Source organism: Podarcis muralis, chromosome 7 (genome assembly GCF_964188315.1).
Source record: "Podarcis muralis chromosome 7, rPodMur119.hap1.1, whole genome shotgun sequence".
Taxonomy (NCBI): domain Eukaryota; kingdom Metazoa; phylum Chordata; class Lepidosauria; order Squamata; family Lacertidae; genus Podarcis; species Podarcis muralis.
This window is the reverse complement of record NC_135661.1, coordinates 25,385,592-25,402,801: the sequence shown is the minus strand read 5'-3', so window position 1 is coordinate 25,402,801 and position 17,210 is coordinate 25,385,592. Positions and strand designations below refer to the sequence as shown.

General features: G+C 48.1%; 1 protein-coding gene across 1 annotated transcript in view; it reads right to left on the bottom strand.

Annotated features, from left to right (window-relative positions):
• LOC114602428 (protein-arginine deiminase type-3-like) overlaps positions 1 to 17,210 on the bottom strand; it is a 29,334-nt gene that overhangs the window by 9,857 nt on the left and 2,267 nt on the right. The window contains exons 2-8 of the mRNA XM_028740630.2: positions 8,035 to 8,215; positions 7,359 to 7,431; positions 6,698 to 6,759; positions 5,885 to 5,999; positions 4,440 to 4,565; positions 2,936 to 3,117; positions 1,424 to 1,527 (exon numbers count right to left, since the gene is read on the bottom strand). Of these exons, the coding sequence (XP_028596463.2) occupies positions 1,424 to 1,527; positions 2,936 to 3,117; positions 4,440 to 4,565; positions 5,885 to 5,999; positions 6,698 to 6,759; positions 7,359 to 7,431; positions 8,035 to 8,215 (843 nt within the window). The remainder of the gene's footprint in view (positions 1 to 1,423; positions 1,528 to 2,935; positions 3,118 to 4,439; positions 4,566 to 5,884; positions 6,000 to 6,697; positions 6,760 to 7,358; positions 7,432 to 8,034; positions 8,216 to 17,210) is intronic.

Here is a 17,210-nt window from a genome sequence, read left to right as displayed (position 1 = left end):
GCAGAGCTTTACTGCTACTGAAGGCAAATGAGTATAATGGTCACAAATCCAATACATTCAGGATTGGCACCGTCCATAAGACATCCAGTTGCAGCAGGCTTACAGTAACTAATAATAAGTCTAAAACTTAACACTAAACATACCACAGTCGTACCTCGGAAGTCGAATGGAATCCATTCCGGAAGTCCGTTCGACTTCCAAAACATTCGGAAACCAAGGCACGGCTTCCGGTTCGCTGCAGGAAGCTCTTGCAGCCAATCAGAAGCCGTGGAAGCCGCATCGGACGTTCGGCTTCCAAAGAACGTTCACATACCGGAACACTCACTTCCACGTTTGCAGCGTTTGGGAGCCAAAACTTTTGACTTGAAAGTGTTTGGGGATCCAAGATGTTTGGGGATCCAAGGTACGACTATGCAGTGGATGCACGTTTGCAACTCGCAGCATTCGCAACCCGCAGTGGCGGGTCTGCGCATGCGCAGGTTGCAATTCTGTGCATGTGCGACTGCTGAAACCCGGAAGTAACCCCATTCCGGTACTTCTGGGTTTCAGCAGTCCGTAACCCAAAAAACCGCAACCTGAAGCATCTGTAACCCAAGGTATGACTGTATATACAAAACACCGCACCAGAAGGAAAAGAGATAGAAAGAGAAAGTGAAACCTAGGCTCCTTCTGGCCCTATTTTATAGTCAACATGACCTTGACAGAAGAGATAAGAGAAGCAGCTTAAGCCAGTTTCTCTCCAGGTATAATCCAGGGGTAGGCAACCCAAGGCCCGGGGGCTGGATGCGGCCCAATCGCCTTCTCAATCTGGCCCACGGACGGTCCAGGAATCAGCATGTTTTTACATGAGAATATGTTCTTTTATTTAAAATGTATTTCTGGGTTATTTATGGGGCATAGGAATTCGTTCTTTTTTTTCCAAAATATAGTTCGGCCCACCACATGGTCTGAGGGATGGTGGACCGGCCCATGGCTGAAAAAAGGTTGCTGACCCCTGGTATAACCCAAACATCAGGAACATTCTGCTTGTTTCTTTCACACAGAAGCTTCCAGAACCCTCTTGAATTAAGTAGAATAGGAAAGATTTCTACACATCAGATCAATACTTTCTGCACTAAGAAATGCAAACTGACAGGGAGAGCTGCAGGGCTTCTCTGATGTTCGCAGGCTAGTGATGCTTCGCTTGAACGACGAAGCCTACCTGAGCTCTGGCATTTCTGGTCTTGGATCTCCAGACCTGAGTTCCAGTCTTCCCTCTGATCCTGAATGGTTTCCACCACTGACACGGCTCTCAGTCCCTGCCTCACCTCAGACCACCATCAGTGTCCCATCCCTGACATGGCACACCTGATCCATGAGTCCTATGCTTGTGCATCTGTGCACTGGGCCACAGTGATGCGCACTTATTTGCTGAAGCTCTCACCTGCAGACGTAAACCGTTATTGGCTGCAAGGTATTGGGGGTCATGATCCATGGAGCGACGCGGAAGACAACAGTGTCGTTAAAAATTGGGGCCTCGGGAAGCGCCTGTAGTGGAGGAGAGCAGAGGCCAGCTGAGAAAGAGGTTGGAAAGAGACTCAAACCAGAACTATTCAGGCACATGACAGTCTCAGGAACCAGCATGCTCCAGGAACCAGCATGCCTAATGGTCAGGGGGAAAGGAGAGCTCCAATCCGGCAGCATCTCAAGGGACAGGGATGTCACAGATTTCCCACCCCAACAGTATAAATGGGAAGAGTTGTGATGGAGGCAGGGAGGGGCAGTGAAGGCAAGTGATGGTCCAGCTTAGCAAAATCTAGAGGACCAAAACTCCTTCGAGAATGTACAGAAGCTATTGCCTCTTATCTTGTACCCAAGAGCAGACGTGGAGAACATTTCTTCCAGCAGGTCAGTCCCAATACCCCACTGCACGGGATCCCACAATCAATCAATCAATCAATCAATCAATAATGGGCCTTCTGGTGGTTCCCTCACTGCGAGAAGTGAAGCTACAGGGAACCAGGCAGAGGGCCTTCTCAGTAGTGGTGCCCACCCTGTGGAACGCCCTCCCATCAGATGTCAAGGAAATAAAAAAACTATCTGACTTTTAAAAGACATCTGAAGGCAGCCCTTAGGGAAGTTTTTAATCTTTGATGTTTTATCACTTTATTTATTTATTTTAATAATAATAATAATATTCTGTTGGGAGCCGCCCAGAGTGCCTGGGGAAACCCAGCCAGATGGGTGGGGCATAAATAAATCATCATCATCACACCCAATGGAATTTTCTGCCATGAGACATGGTGAGGGTTGCCAGCTTGGGTTAAATTCCAAGAAGGACAATTGGGAGGATAAAATGCTAGGCCTGAGTGCTTACTAGGACAGCATGCTTCATATCTTGAATTTAGCTGCAGAAATATAACATGAGCCCAAGCCCAAATGGGCAGGCAGCAGTTGCATTCTGCTGTGGCAGCCAAGACACTGGCCCCTGCATTTTGCCAGCTCATGTAGAGCCCCAAGCTGTGTTTTGGTGAAAAAAATGAGTAACCCTGGGCTTAAAAACAAACAAACAAACAAACCCTACAGTCCCGGTTTTCTCCTAAGACAAGAAAAGGAGGCTACGGTGAGGAAGAAAAGACAAAATAATAGGCTGTTTTATTCTCTGGAGAAATTCAGGGAGGAGATAAGACTGTCAACAGATACTAGTCACAATAGCAATGTTCCACCTGCATCAATGGAGGCAGCAATGCTTCTGAATCCCAGCTGCTGAGAATCCCAAGTGGGGACAGGTCCTGCTTGCAGGATTCCCATTGGGGATCTGCTTGGTCACTGTGAGGCTAGAAGGCTGGACTGGATGCCTCCCTCACCCCCAGCCTGATTCAGCCGCAGGCCTTAATTATCCAACACCCCAGTAACCCCTTGCCTTTCTGACACATTTCTTTTTGGCTGCCCATACCTTGGCGGTGGCCTCTAGCAGAGTGGCGTGGAATGTCACGAGTCCAGAGAAGCCAATGTCAGGAAAGGCCAGCCCTTCCACATAGAAATGGTGCTCCTCTTCGTCGCAGGAAGGTTCCACCACATAGGAGGATTTCCCATGACCCAGGACGTGCTTGTGCTGACTGAGTTTCTTTCTTTTCCCTGTAAATCAAACCCAACATTTCTCATACAAAATCATGTGCCTGTCCCTCATTCATTCATTTGTTTGTTTACTTGCTTGCTTGATTCTGGAAGCAAACTCTTCATCGCTGTCAAATAAACTGGTTTTGATTAACTAAACCCCTGGAACTCACTGCCACATGGCTGGGTTAGCTGAATCGGTAGAGCACGAGACTCTTAATCTGAGGGTCGTGGGTTCGAGCCCCACATTGGGCAGAACTTTCCTGCATTGCAGGGGGTTGGAGTAGATGACCCCCGTGGTCCCTTCCGATTCTATGATGGTGATGAATTAAAGATTTTCTTGTGTAACAAAAAAGTACATATAGTATCTCCATTTTCATGCCAAGGGGTTGTGTTCACACATGAGCTAAGAATATCAGGATTTAGAGTAGGGATGGGGAATATATATATATATATATATATATATATATATATATATATATAACATTTCAAAATATTCATTTAGATAAAGGTAAAGGGACCCCTGACTGTTAGGTGCAGTCGTGGATGACTCTGGGGTTGCGGCGCTCATCTCGCTCTATAGGCCGTGGGAGCCGGCATTTGTCTAGAGACAGCTTCCGGGTCATGTGGCCAGCATGACTAAGCTGCTTCTGGTGAACCAGAGCAGCACGCAGAAACGCCATTTACATTCCCGCCAGAGTGGTACCTATTTATCTGCTTGCACTTTGACGTGCTTTCGAACTGCTAGGTGGGCAGGAGCAGGGACCAAACAACAGGAGCTCACCCCGTCGCGGGGAATCGAACCGCCAACCTTCTGGCAAGCCCTAGGCTCTGTGGTTTAGACCACAGTGCCACCCGTGTCCCTTAAATATTTATTTAAAATATTCATTTAAACAACCTTAAATCAATGACTCCCCTTCTTCTCTTTCTGTGGTTCATTTTGCATACCATACATCCCTGCATATTTTACATGAACCAAACCATTCAGTAATCCATTGTTACATCCATCAAAACTTATTTACACTGTTGAATTTATCTTGGGGAACATCTGTGGCTCTCCAGATGTAGCTGGACTCCGTCTGGCCCGGCATGGCTAATGGTCAGAGAAAATGACAGCTCTGATGAAACAGCATCTGGGGAAGTCACAGGTTCCCTATCTCTACATTAAAAAGAAGCCAGAACTGTGAAGAGGGCAGCTAGGGACAGTGAAGGCAAGTGATAGTCTACTTGCAACCTTCCCAGATGTTGATGTACTCCAACTCCCATCAGCCAATCAGAGCCAGCCCGAGACATTTTGGCACCTGAGATGAACCACCGCTGCTTGAGAGCCCCACAACACCTACCCTGAGCATGGAAGACTCCCACTTTGTCGGCGTCCGATGCTGAGACGTGGAGGACCAGCTGGTGATCCTCGAAAATGTCCTCAGGCCCACGTGTTGTCAGGATCATCAGCGACATATCCCTGCGGTCTGGGGAGAAAAGCAGAGGGAAACTGACTGTAGCTCAGTAGCAAAGCTCTGAGCTGAATGGAGTTTAAATCAACCATCTTTATTCAGAGCTGGGGTAGCTCAGCCAGTAGAGCAGGAGACTTTCAGTTTCAGGGTTGTGGGTTGAACTCCATGTTGGGCAAAAGAGTCCAGCAAAAAAGACCCTTTCCAACTCTACAAATTCTAAGAACAATGAGGACGAGATTCTTACTTTAATTTAGGGGAAGGATCAGTGTTCAAAACTCCCATTGTTCTCAGCACATTTTTGCGACAGGGAATCTCGTTAGCGCACGCAGTTTCTTAGCTCTGGGGGCAGTAAGATTTCAGATTGCAGAGTGGAAGGAAAGGAGGACCTTTTTCTGCCTCCCCACTTCTAGCCACTCTCTGAAGACTGGAGAAGAGACCCTCTTAAGAATATTAGGGGGGTGGGCAGGGGAAGGACTAGACCATGTGAAAAATGAACATAAGATTTTAGCTGCAGTTCATTCATCTTCAGCTTTGTGTTGTTATAAAAAAGCACGCCTAGACAGTCGGCTGTTGTGCCCATAACCTAGGTTTAAGGTGTCATTTAGCTCCTAGCTTTCATCTCTCAGTTTCTAACACATGATTGATGAGTGCAAAATCTCCCAGGTTCAGTCCCTGGCATCTGTAGGTAGGGCTGGGAAGAGACGATTCAAAAAAGCCCTTCCTTCAGAACGATGAGGACTAGAATCTTGCTTTTTAAGGGAAGGGCCCCAACTCGGTGGCAGAGTGCCTGCCTTGCTGCAGAAGTTCCCAGGTTCAATTCCTGGCATCCTCAGGTAGGCTGAAGCATCCCCCCTGCCCTGAGCAGCTGCTGCCATTCAGAGTTAGCAATACTGAGTGAGACCCCATGAGTCTGACTCAGTGTAAGGTATAATAATAATAATATTACAATAATAATTTATTATTTATACCCCACCCATCTGGCTGGGTTTCCCCAGCCACTATGGGCAGCTTCCAACAGAATATTAAAATATTATAATCTATTAAACATTAAAAGCTTCCCTAAACAGGGCTGCCTTCAGATGTCTTCTAAAAATCTGGTAGTGGTTTTCCTCTTTTACATCCAGTGGGAGGGCGTTCCACAGGGCGGGTGCCACTACCGAGAAGGCCCTCTGCCTGTAACTTCCCTGTAACTTGGCTTCTTGCAGCGAGGGAACTGCCAGAAGGCCCTCAGCGCTGGACCTCAGTGTCCAGGCAGAACAATGGGGGTGGAGACGCTCCTTCAGGTATACTGGACCGAGGCCGTTTAGGTAGCCTTGGATCCGCCAGTTACTGACCCAAAAATGATTCCAGCTTCTTGTCCTCGTTGTCCATTTTATCTTGAGGTTCGTCCCTGTCGCAATTGACCAAGAGGATGGCTCCTTTGCCTTCGGGTCCCCACGTCCAGTTTTTCTGCAGGGACAAAAAGCATCAACCACGAGGCTTAGACCCACCACAAATATGTGGGACCCAACAGTGGCGTCACAACGGGGGGGGGGGCGGTGTGCCCCAGATGCCATGTCTGGGGGGTGACAATAAGGCACCCCGCGGGGGCTCACCCCACCGCGGTGGTGCAAGCAGCCATTGCGCCGCCACAGCCGCATGTGGAGGATCCTCCGTTCACGGCTTCAGCCGCGAGCAGAGGATCCCGGTGCCAGCGGCAAACTGCTATGTACAGTGCATGTGCAGCGTTGCTATGTACGGCACATGCGTTGTACGTAAGAATGCCACACATGCGCCCTACGTAGCAATGCCCCGTCCCGGGTGTCACGACGCCTTTGTTTGCCCCTGGGACCCAATACAGTGGTACCTCGGGATACGAACGGGATCTGTTTTAGAGCCCCGTTCGCATCCTGAAGTAAACGTAACACGTGTCTGCGCATCTGCGCGGGACACGTTTTGCTGCTTCCGCGCATGCCCATGACGTCATTTTGAGTGTCTGAGCATGTGCGAGTGGCAAAACCTCTCCACAGGCTCCATCCCCCTCCTTGCTGAAAGGCTCTTGGGTTTCTTGCCTTGAAGGGCCCTTCAGGTGGAAAAGCAGCCTTTACTTTTTGGATATAAATAAGCACACGCAATATGCCCGGACTCCCCTATCCCTCCTTCCTGACCTTATTCTTGGCTCTCCTCTGCACGGTTCCTGAACGGTTCGTGTCGGCATCCAGGGAGATTTCTGCAGCATGGGGAGGCAGGAAAGACAAGGAGAGGAAACAGAAGAAAATTGGCATGTGGGAGCCCCAAACAGCCTGGCAGGATAGCTTGCTGATGCCAGGATGTCTGTGTTACCAAATACTGGAACATAGCCATCAATAGCCCTCTCCTCCACGAATCTGTCAAATCTTTTAAAGTCATCTAGGCTGGTGTTCGTCACTGCCTCATGTAGGACTGAGTTCCATATTTTAACTTCATGCAGTTGATGAAGTGAACTGTTGTCCATGAAAGTTTTCTATCATAATGAAGTTGTTTGTCTTTAAAGTGCTAGTCCTCTGGAAGTAGGTCTTGGTGGCATTAACTATGATTAATAGTGAATAGCTATGCCATGAAAGGTGCTTGAATTAACTGCATGAGCCCGGAACTCATTGTCCAGTTCACCCATATCAGCCCTGACCATCAACAAAAGCCAAGGAAAAAATAGACAATATGCTTGTGTTGTTTTTCCCTATGCACCCAGATTTCTCTCTCTCTCTCTCTCTCTCTCTCTCTCTCTCTCTCACACACACACACACACACACACACACACACATTCTATTTTCTATACAGTTCCTGTCTTACCCACACAGGTGAGGTGGAGCAGAGCTTTTGCCATTGGTGTCCTCCCGTTGTCCTTGTAGTATGAAATTCTGACCTGCCAAGATATGGCCAATTTCAGTAAATGGAGTATTTATTATTATTTTGCATTTAGTATTAATAATTAATACCCTACCCATCTGGCTGGGTTTCCCCAGCCACTCTGGGCGGCTCCCAACAGAATATTAAAAGCACGATAATACACCAAACATTAAAAACGTCCCTATACAGGGCTGCCTTCAGATGTCTTCTAAAAGTCAGATAGTTGTTTATTTCCTTGACATCTGATGGGAGGGCATTCCACAGGGTGGGTGCCACCACCAAAAAGGCCCTCTGCCTAGTTCCCTTGTAACCTCACTTTTCGCAGTGAGGGAAGCGCCAGAAGGCCCTCGGCGCTGGACCTTAGTGTCCAGGCTGAACGATGGAGGTGGACACGCTCCTTCAGGTATACTGAAGGATGACAACAGATGTGATTTGAGATGCACTTGATCACCTCTTTCTCACCTTTTCTCAAAGTTAAAAAGTCCTGAACGTCTCAACCTTTTCTTACAGGGAAGCTGCTCCAATGATAGCTATAGTAATGCCGGCGCACCTTTTTCCAAATCAGGTTTAGCTCTTTCCTTTCCCCCTCTGCTCCATCAAAGCCATCGGAGTTTCTCACCTTGTCCTCGTTGACTTCAGCGCTTGGCTGGTCCATCGTGACCACCACCTCGACTTTACAATCAAGGGGCCATTTCGGCACACAAGAGGGGATCTTCAAAACCTCCCCATTGTGGATAATATAGAGGTTCACCCCAGATGTTCCCCAGACATCAAAGGCTGTGGCGCCACTTGGGGCTGCCCTGAAAGAGAGAGAGAGAGGATAATTCACAGCACCCATTCCATTTACCATTTACTGTACATTTTGCTCCTAAAAAGAGATCTCCATCCTTCCCTCCATTTTATCCCAACAACTCTAGGAGGTAGACCAGGCCAAAAGGTAATGACTGGCTTGAGGTCAGCCAATGAGATTCCTAGCAATGAGGGGATTTCTTTTTAATATTAAAAGCAGTCATTGCCACAGGCCATCTTAGAAGGCAGCCTGGAAGTGTCATCTTCAAAGATGCTCATCTATACACTCCTACTTAAAAGTGAAAAAGTGTCCCTTAAAAAAAATATCCAAATGACTTTTATTCACACAGATGTAAGTTGTGGATGAAGTGGATTCGCTCGCGAGAAATCAGTCTTTTAGTGCGGCAGTAGCTAATCTCTGGAACTCCAGCTTTAGCAGAGATTCCTGCATTGCCTAGATGACTCTCAGGGTCTCTTCCAACTCTACTATCCAAAGGGATTCAGTGTCTCCCCAAGTCCATTATCGGTCAGAGATAAAAGGATGGAAGCAGGAAGCAACGCAAGCAAGGCAGATATTTATTTTTCTGTTGCAACAGAGTTTCCCACCTCCTTGCAAGGAGGTGAGAGACCAACAACAAAGGTGTGCAAGAACCTTTAAAGACTTTTGAAATTGCCCAATACCTTACTGAAAGACCACCTAAAAAGCATCATACAAACCATCACAGAAAGAGGCGGTCTACAACAGAAATTTGAGAGTGTGGCTTCTCTCCTGTCTGCCAGGATACCTGATAAGGTTTCACTGATTGCATTACCTGGGCGGTCTGGCCATTCCTTTGAGATGGCAAATACCTGAGTTCTTGAATCCAGGTCATAGGCCAACCCGGTTCATACACAAAATATGCCCTTAAGACAAGATTGGGAGGATTTGTAAGTCAAAGAACAATTGGGAAAGGTTTCTCCAAGATATTTCCTTCTGCAGAAGAAACATTTAGAGCAGTGTTTCCCCAACTTGCATCTCCAGCAGATTTTGGACTACAATTCCCATCCTCCTTGACCACTGGTCTTGATAGCTTGGCATGATGGGAATTGTAGTCCAAAAACAGCTGGAGACCCAAGTTTGGGAACAATGGTTTAGAGCAGGCATCCCCAACCTTCGGTCCTCCAGATGTTTTAGACTACAATTCCCATCATCCCTGACCTGTTAGCTAGGGATCATGGGAGTTGTAGGCCAAAACATCTGGAGGGCTGCAGGTTGGGGGTGCCTGGTTTAGAGTCTTTAGGAGAGTCAAGATGGCTTCAGGATTGCTCACCTGTACTATTTTGGACATGCGGTTTTTATAGGTCCTTGTGTTTTATAGGTACTTGTGTGTTTACCTGTGCACTTACGAACATTTGTTTTATTTTTGAGACCTTAGGATTCTTATTACACTCCTTAGATTAGGCAAGAATCTGGCACCAGTTTTTGTGGTTTCAGGGCTCGGGCCCTTCCCACGGGCTGAGTGGGTGTTTGTGGCAGCTTCCTCTTGGATCCTTTCCCGCAAAGGCCAAACCCTCTGAGATGTCGTCGTCATCAGGCCCTGAGCCAGCAGGCCAGAAGTTGCCAAACCGGGAGAAATTAAGCTCTCTTTTTTGCTCTCGTCTCCCCTCACCAAGCAACCAACCAGCGTTGTGACAAAAGCAAGGTTAGAACAAAAGCCTTGTGGCTTGTAGAAGCACAGTGGACTGCCAAGGTGTGTTGTTTGTGTAGGGTTTGGTTGCCAGATAAGGGTCAGGTGTCAAACGTCAACACATCCTGACCCTCCAAGAGTATGAGGAGAGCATCTCTGCCTTACATCAAGAGGCAGGGAGTTCCAAAGTGTAACTATATCAATTATTTCCAAATGCAGAGCAGGCAATAAGTAGCACCTGCAATGCTGCTAGTTTTGCAAATCAAAGCAGACAAATGGGCTTGTATGGGGGAAGGCAATCTTGCAAGTACGCGAATCTGATCTGAGCCAAAAAGAGACAACGGATCATGCTCCGACAGCTGCAGAGTCACTGTGCGGCTTGTGAGCAAAGGGTCTCCTCGTGAGCAAGCAGTCCTTGAGCTTCCTTTGCTTCTAGCAGCTAGGGTGGGTTAGGAGGCCAGAATCATAGAATTGGTAGGCAACTCCAAGAGTCATCTAGTCCAACCCGCCCCCCAACACACACACACACAAAATACAGGAACCACAGAGCAATCAAGGTCTCCCTTCTGAGCTTCCTAATGGCTGAAAACAGGCCAGCTCTTTCGCTCCTGAGCCCACCCTTTGCAATACTGACCCTGGGCTGGTGCTGATCCAGCCTTTGGATCTCGTATTGGACCTGGACCCCTGGTTCTCCCTGCTTGACCGTCATTTCTTTGGAGGCTGCTGCCCCCTGCAACCCTGCCTTTTCCTGGGAGGCTCCTGTAACCTGGATCGGAACCCTAGCCCCCTGACAAGCGTGGCTGCAGGTCACTGCCTGCTGATGCCTGCACATTCAGATCCTCTTAAGAGGCCCAGCTGGCAAGTCTCAACACATCCCCCATGCCGGGCTCTGATCGCTGGCACATCCAATCTCTGCTGCTCATTATCCTGCAACTAGCTCACGCCCAGACTGATTAGCTCAGCTCCAGCTGGATGAGGCTCTCTGTGGAGGCTTTGCTGGGCCTGCAGTCGGAGCAGCAAAGCTTCTGAATACCAGTTGCTAGAAACCACAGGAGGGGAGAGTTGCTCTCGGGCTCCTATCCTTGTCTGGTTTCCTTGCCTGTTTGGCCACCGGGAGAACAGGAGGCTGGACTAGGTGGGGCCCCACAGGCCTGATCCTGTTCTTACGTCCTACCCAGCCTGGATTCCTGCTCCGTCCTGACTTCTCTGGCTAAGACAACGCCACATTTTTTACAGGAATGGTTTCTTCAGTTTACGACAACACTGGGGAACCTGTGGCCCTCAAGAGGTTGTGCAATTGGGAGCTTAATAATAATAATAATATAATTTATTATGTATACCCCACCCATCTGGCTGGGTTTCCCCACCCATTCTGGGCAGCTCCCAACAGAATATTAAAAACACGAGAAAACATAAAAATTTTAAAACTTCCCTAAACAGATGTCTTCTAAAAATCAGATAGCGTTTATTTCTTTGACATCTAATGGGAGGGTGTTCCACAGGGTGGGCGCCACTACCGAGAAGGCCCTCTGCCTGGTTCCCTGTAACTTCGCTTCTCGCAGTGAGGGAACCACCAGAAGGCCCTCAGCGCTGGACCTCAGTGTCCGGGCAGAACAATGGAGGTGGAGACGCTCCTTCAGGTATACTGGGCCGAGGTCATTTAGGGCTTTGAAGGTCAGCACCAACACTTTGAATTGTGCTTGGAAACGTACTGGGAGCCAATGTAGGTCTTTCAATGTAGGTGTTATGTGGTCTCGGCAGCCACTCCCAGTCACCAGTCAAGCTGCCGCTTTCTGGATTAGTTGTAGTTTCTGGGTCATCTTCAAAAGGTAGCAACATCTGGAGGGCTAAAGCTTTCCCAGCCCTGAACTAAACCATCACTTGCCTTTACTGCCCCTACTTAAAACCATCCTAATCATGGAGAACTTGCAACCTTCCTGTGATTGCTGGACTCCAAATCCCTTCAGCATCTCTGGCAAAGCTTCTCTGACTGATGGGAATTGGAGTCCAACAACATCTGGAGGGCCAAAGGCTCCCCGTTCATGAACTGGGCTATCAGTTGCCTTTACTGCCCCTCACAGCTACCTTCCATTACAACTAACTCTGCCTTCCTCTAAAGCAGGAATGAATGTTGAACTATAACTCCCCTAGTAATCCATGATCATTGGCCATGCTGGCTGCCAGGACTGATGAGAGTCAGAATCTAGTTTGCAGTACTTATGAGGCCGCCTTACTCCATATATGCCCACTGAGCCACTTCCATGGGTGGAACTGGCATTGTAAAGCTGCCATATCATACTCATGCTGCATTTGTAAGAATTCAACTGTTTACTGCATCTGCACTTCGGAACTCCTTGTCCATTGATACCAGTCAGGTCCCTTCAGTATAATTTTTTTGTCACCTGCTTAAAACATTGTTTAGAGAATCCTGCCCAGATGCTTAGAAAGCCAGTGAGAGTTTTAATCTGTTCTTTTAATCCATTGCTATTTTAACATTTTGAAAGTTTATTGGTAATTTTTCATATGGATCATTTTATTGCTTTTTTTTCAAAGCCACTTTGTGGGATGGTTGGGATTATTGTACACAATCAAGTAATAGATGCATTTATAGGTAAACAGGTAAATGGTAAAGGGACCCCTGACCATTAGGTCCAGTCGTGGCCGACTCTGGGGTTGCGGTGCTCATCTCGCTTTATTGGCCGAGGGAGCCGGCGTACAGCTTCCGGGTCATGTGGCCAGCATGACTAAGCCACTTCTGGCGAACCAGAGCAGCGCACGGAAACGCCGTTTACCTTACCGCCAGAGCGGTACCTATTTATCTACTTGCACTTTGACGTGCTTTCGAACTGCTAGGTTAGCAGGAGCAGGGACCAAGCAACGGGAGCTCACCCCGTTGCGGGGATTCAAACCGCCGACCTTCTGATCGGCAAGTCCTAGGCTCTGTGGTTTAACCCACAGCGCCACCCGCGTCCCACAGGTAACCAGGCAGAGGGCTTTTTCAGTAGTGGCGCTCACCCTGTGGAACGCCCTCCCATCAGATGTCAAGGAAATAAACAACTATCTGACCTTTAGAAGACCTCTGAAGGCAGCCATGTTTAGGGATTTATTTATTTTTTTGTATTTTTAATAATTTGTTGTAAGCCAGGCAGAGTGGCTGGGGAAACCCAGCCAGATGGGCGGGGTATAAATAATATATTATTATTTATTGAAATTGCCATCATCAAATGGGGCAGAGGATGGAGGGTGCCTGAGCGCCCCACTTGCATGGGTTAGAGAGGCTGCTTGTGAGCTGCCCTTTGTGTGCCTGACTTCTGGGAGGAAGATTCAACCAGTTAGGCCCAGCGCAGCCCAACCTCTGGCCTTGTGGCAGGCAGCGGCTGTTGAGTCAGCGGTTTTTTGTTCATGTGCCATGGGTGGCCAGGTCCCTGGGGATTGCTCAGCTTGTCTTGCTGTTGGGCTGATTGGGAAGTCAGACTCCTCCAGATGAGGCTAGATATCTTACAGAGGTGCCCAAGGGCAACCGAAGTTCAGCTGCAGCAGAGGGCGTGCCTCCACCTTTCCACAAATGATTAACTCATTTTCACGTGGACTTCAACAGGAAAGGCAATTGACTACTGCCCAATGACAGCCAGGGGGACTGCACAACAACAAAAGCACCCATCAATGCATCACTAACATTAACAAGCATTCATTTCAGACCATAATAAGGTAAAGGTAAAGGTACCCCTGCCCGTACGGGCCAGTCTTGACAGACTCTAGGGTTGTGCGCCCATCTCACTCAAGAGGCCGGGGGCCAGCGCTGTCTGGATACACTTCCGGGTCACGTGACCAGCGTGACATCGCTGCTCTGGCAAGCCAGAGTCGCACACGGAAACGCCGTTTACCTTCCCGCTAGTAAGCGGTCCCTATTTATCTACTTGCAGCCGGGAGTGCTTTCGAACTGCTAGGTTGGCAGGCGCTGGGACCGAACAACGGGAGCGCACCCTGCCACGGGGATTCGAACCGCCGACCTTTCGATCGACAAGCCCTAGGCGCTGAGGCTTTTACCCACAGCGCCACCCGCGTCCCTTTCAGACCATAATACAGCCGCCCAAATAAGCCATTTGTTCAGATAATGACAACTTCACATCTTAAATTCATGGCAAACAAGGGAATTGGGCGGGCTTCAAGCACTGTCAGTGCGGGTGTAAAATCTTAGAATCCTAGGACCGTACAGTTGGAAGAGATATGTAGGGTCATTGAGTCCAAGCCACTGCTGCTATGCAGGAGCCACAACAGAAGCATCTCTGACAGATGAATATCCAGCCTCTGTTTAAAAACCTGCCACCTTCCAAAGGAGTGCACTTCACTGTCAAACAGCTCTCCTCATCAGAAAGTTGTTTTTTTTAAATGGGAAAATGGCAGGGGGCAGGCAATTTAAGGCCCTCCCCTCCCCACCCCACTCCATTCCCTTGGGTCCCTCTGGACTGTCAGCCACCCTAAAAAAAATACATGAGATGGGTCATGCCGAATGAATCTTGTTTCTTCTTTTGATAGAATTACAAGCTTGGTGGATCAGGGGAATGTTTGGGGACTTAGGTAAAGGTAAAGGGACCCCTGACCATTAGGTCCAGTCGTGACCGACTCTGGGGCTCGGCGCTCATCTCGCTTTATTGGCCGAGGGAGCTGGCATACAGCTTCTGGGTCATGTGGCCAGAATGACTAAGCCGCTTCTGGCGAACCAGAGCAGCGCACGGAAACGCCGTTTACCTTCCCGCCGGAGCAGTACCTATTTATCTACTTGCACTTTGATGTGCTTTCGAACTGCTAGGTTGGCAGGAGCAGGGACCGAGCAATGGGAGCTCACCCCATCGCGGGTATTAGAACCGCCGACCTTCTGATCGGCAAGTCCTGGGCTCTGTGGTTTAACCCACAGCGTGACCCACATCCCTGTTGTGGACATAGTGCATCTTAATTTCAGTAAGGCTTTTTTACAAAGTCCCCCATTATATTCTTGCAGAGAAGCTGGTAAGATGTGGGCTGGATGAGATAACTGTTAGGTGGATTTGTTGCTGGTTGACTGACCGAACCCAAAAAGCACTCACAAATCATTGCTTGTCATCCTGGGGAAAAGTGACAAGTGGGGTGGCTCAGGGTTCTGTTCTGGGCCCGTAGTTGTTCAACCTCTTTATAATCGACTTGGAGGAAGGAATTGAGGGGGTGCTCATCATATTTGCAGATGACACCAAACTGGGAGGGGTAGCTAATGCTGCAGAAGACAAAATCAAGTTGACCGTAACAGATTGGCGAACTGGACCCAAACTAACAAAACGAGTTTCAATAGGGACAAATGTAAGTTTCTGCACTTAGGCAGAAAGAACTAGCTGCACAAATATAAGATGGGGATACCTGTCTTGCCAGTAGTACATATGAAACACATCTGGGGTCTTAGTAGACCACAAACTTAACATGAGTCAACAGGGGAAGCAGCAGTGTGGGTGGGTGGGTGGAGGGAAATGCTATTACTGTATAGGCTGTATCAAGAGAAGTAATATTACCACACTATTCTGCCTTGGTCGAAACAAAATTAAAAAATTCCTTCCAGTAGCACCTTAGAGACCAGCTAAGTTTGTTATTGGTATGAGCTTTCGTGTGCATGCACACTTCTTCAGATACACTGAAACAGAAGTCACCAGACCCTTATATATAGTGAGAGGGTGGGGAGGGGTATTACTCAGAAGGGTGGTGGGAATGGGTGATTGGCTGATAGGTGTGGTAAACCTGTTGACAACTGTTAACGACTGCAATTGGTCTTACAGGAAAAAGCAAGGGGTGAGATGGCTAGAAATGCTATATCATGTATAATGAGATATGAATCCAATGTCTCCATTTTTATATTTTGTTTCGACTACGGCAGACCAACACGGCTATCTACCTGTAACTATTCTGCCTTGGTTAGACAACAGCTGGAATACTGTGTCCAGTTCTGTGCACCAAAATTTAAAAAGGATATTGACAAGCTGGAACATGTGCATAGGAGGGCCACCAAGAGGATCAAGGGTCTGGAAACCAAGCCTTATGAGGAATGGTTGAAGGAGCTGGAAAAGAGGAGACTGAGAGGCGATACGATAGCCATCTTCAAATATCTGAAGAGCTGTCACATGGAAGATGGAGCAAGCTTGTTTTCTCCTGCTCTAGAGAGCCATGTGGTGTAGTGGATCGAGTGTCGGGCCAGGACCTAAGAGACCAGGGTTCAAATCCCCACTCAACCAGGAAGCTCACTGGGTGGCCATGGGGGCCAGTCACTCACTCTTAGCCTAACCTACCTTACAAGATTGTTGTGAGGATTAACGGAAAGGTGGAATAGAAATTACCGTATTTTTTGCTCTATAAGACTCACTTTTTCCCTCCTAAAAAGTAAGGGGAAATGTGTGTGCATCTTATGGAGCGAATGCAAGCTGCGCAGCTATCCCAGAAGCCAGAACAGCAAGAGGGATTGCTTCTTTCATTGCGCAGCAATCCCTCTTGCTGTTCTGGCTTCTGAGATTCAGAATATTTTTTTTCTTGTTTTACTCCTCCAAAAACTAGGTGCGTCTTGTGGTCTAGTGCATCTTATAGAGCGAAAAATATGGTAACTAATGGATTCAAGTTACGAGAAAGGAGAGTCCGCCTAAACATCAGGATGAGTTTTCTGACAGTAAGCCGTTCGACGGTGGGACGGATTCCCTCAGAAGGTGGTGGACTCTCCTTCAGTGGAGGTATTCAAGCAGAGATCAGGTGGCCATCTGTCATGGATGCTTTAGTTGAGACTTCAGCCTTGCAGGAGATTGAATTAAATGACCCTTAGGATCTCTTCCAACTCCACAATTCTATGATTCTATTATTTCCTCCGGAAGCACGCCAGGGAACAATCTGGGAACGAGCTAGCTGGGTGGCTTTGGCTCAACAGAGCAAAACAAATGGCTCATTGCAGGCATCACCCATTGCAATTAAACTTTCAGATTAGGTTGTGAGTTCATTGCCATCACTGGCTTTGTTTGTTAAAGGGCACAGAGTGAGCAAAACAAGGGAAGGAGTCCTGTTCCCCAGCTGGACAGAGAATATGGCACAGGAAATTCATGGAGGAGGAGCCTACCGACGACTACTAGCCAGGATGAAGCCGAATATTGGAAGAATCAGGATGGATAAAAGGAAAATTTTTTTCATGCGGTGCAGAGTTAAACTACAGAACTCCCTCCCACAGGACACAGGGATGGTCAGCAACTTGGAAGGCTTTAAAAGAGGATTGGACAAATACATGGTGACTATTTTGGATAAGAAGACCAGCCACGATGGCCCCAGGAGGGGAGAGGGCTCTTGT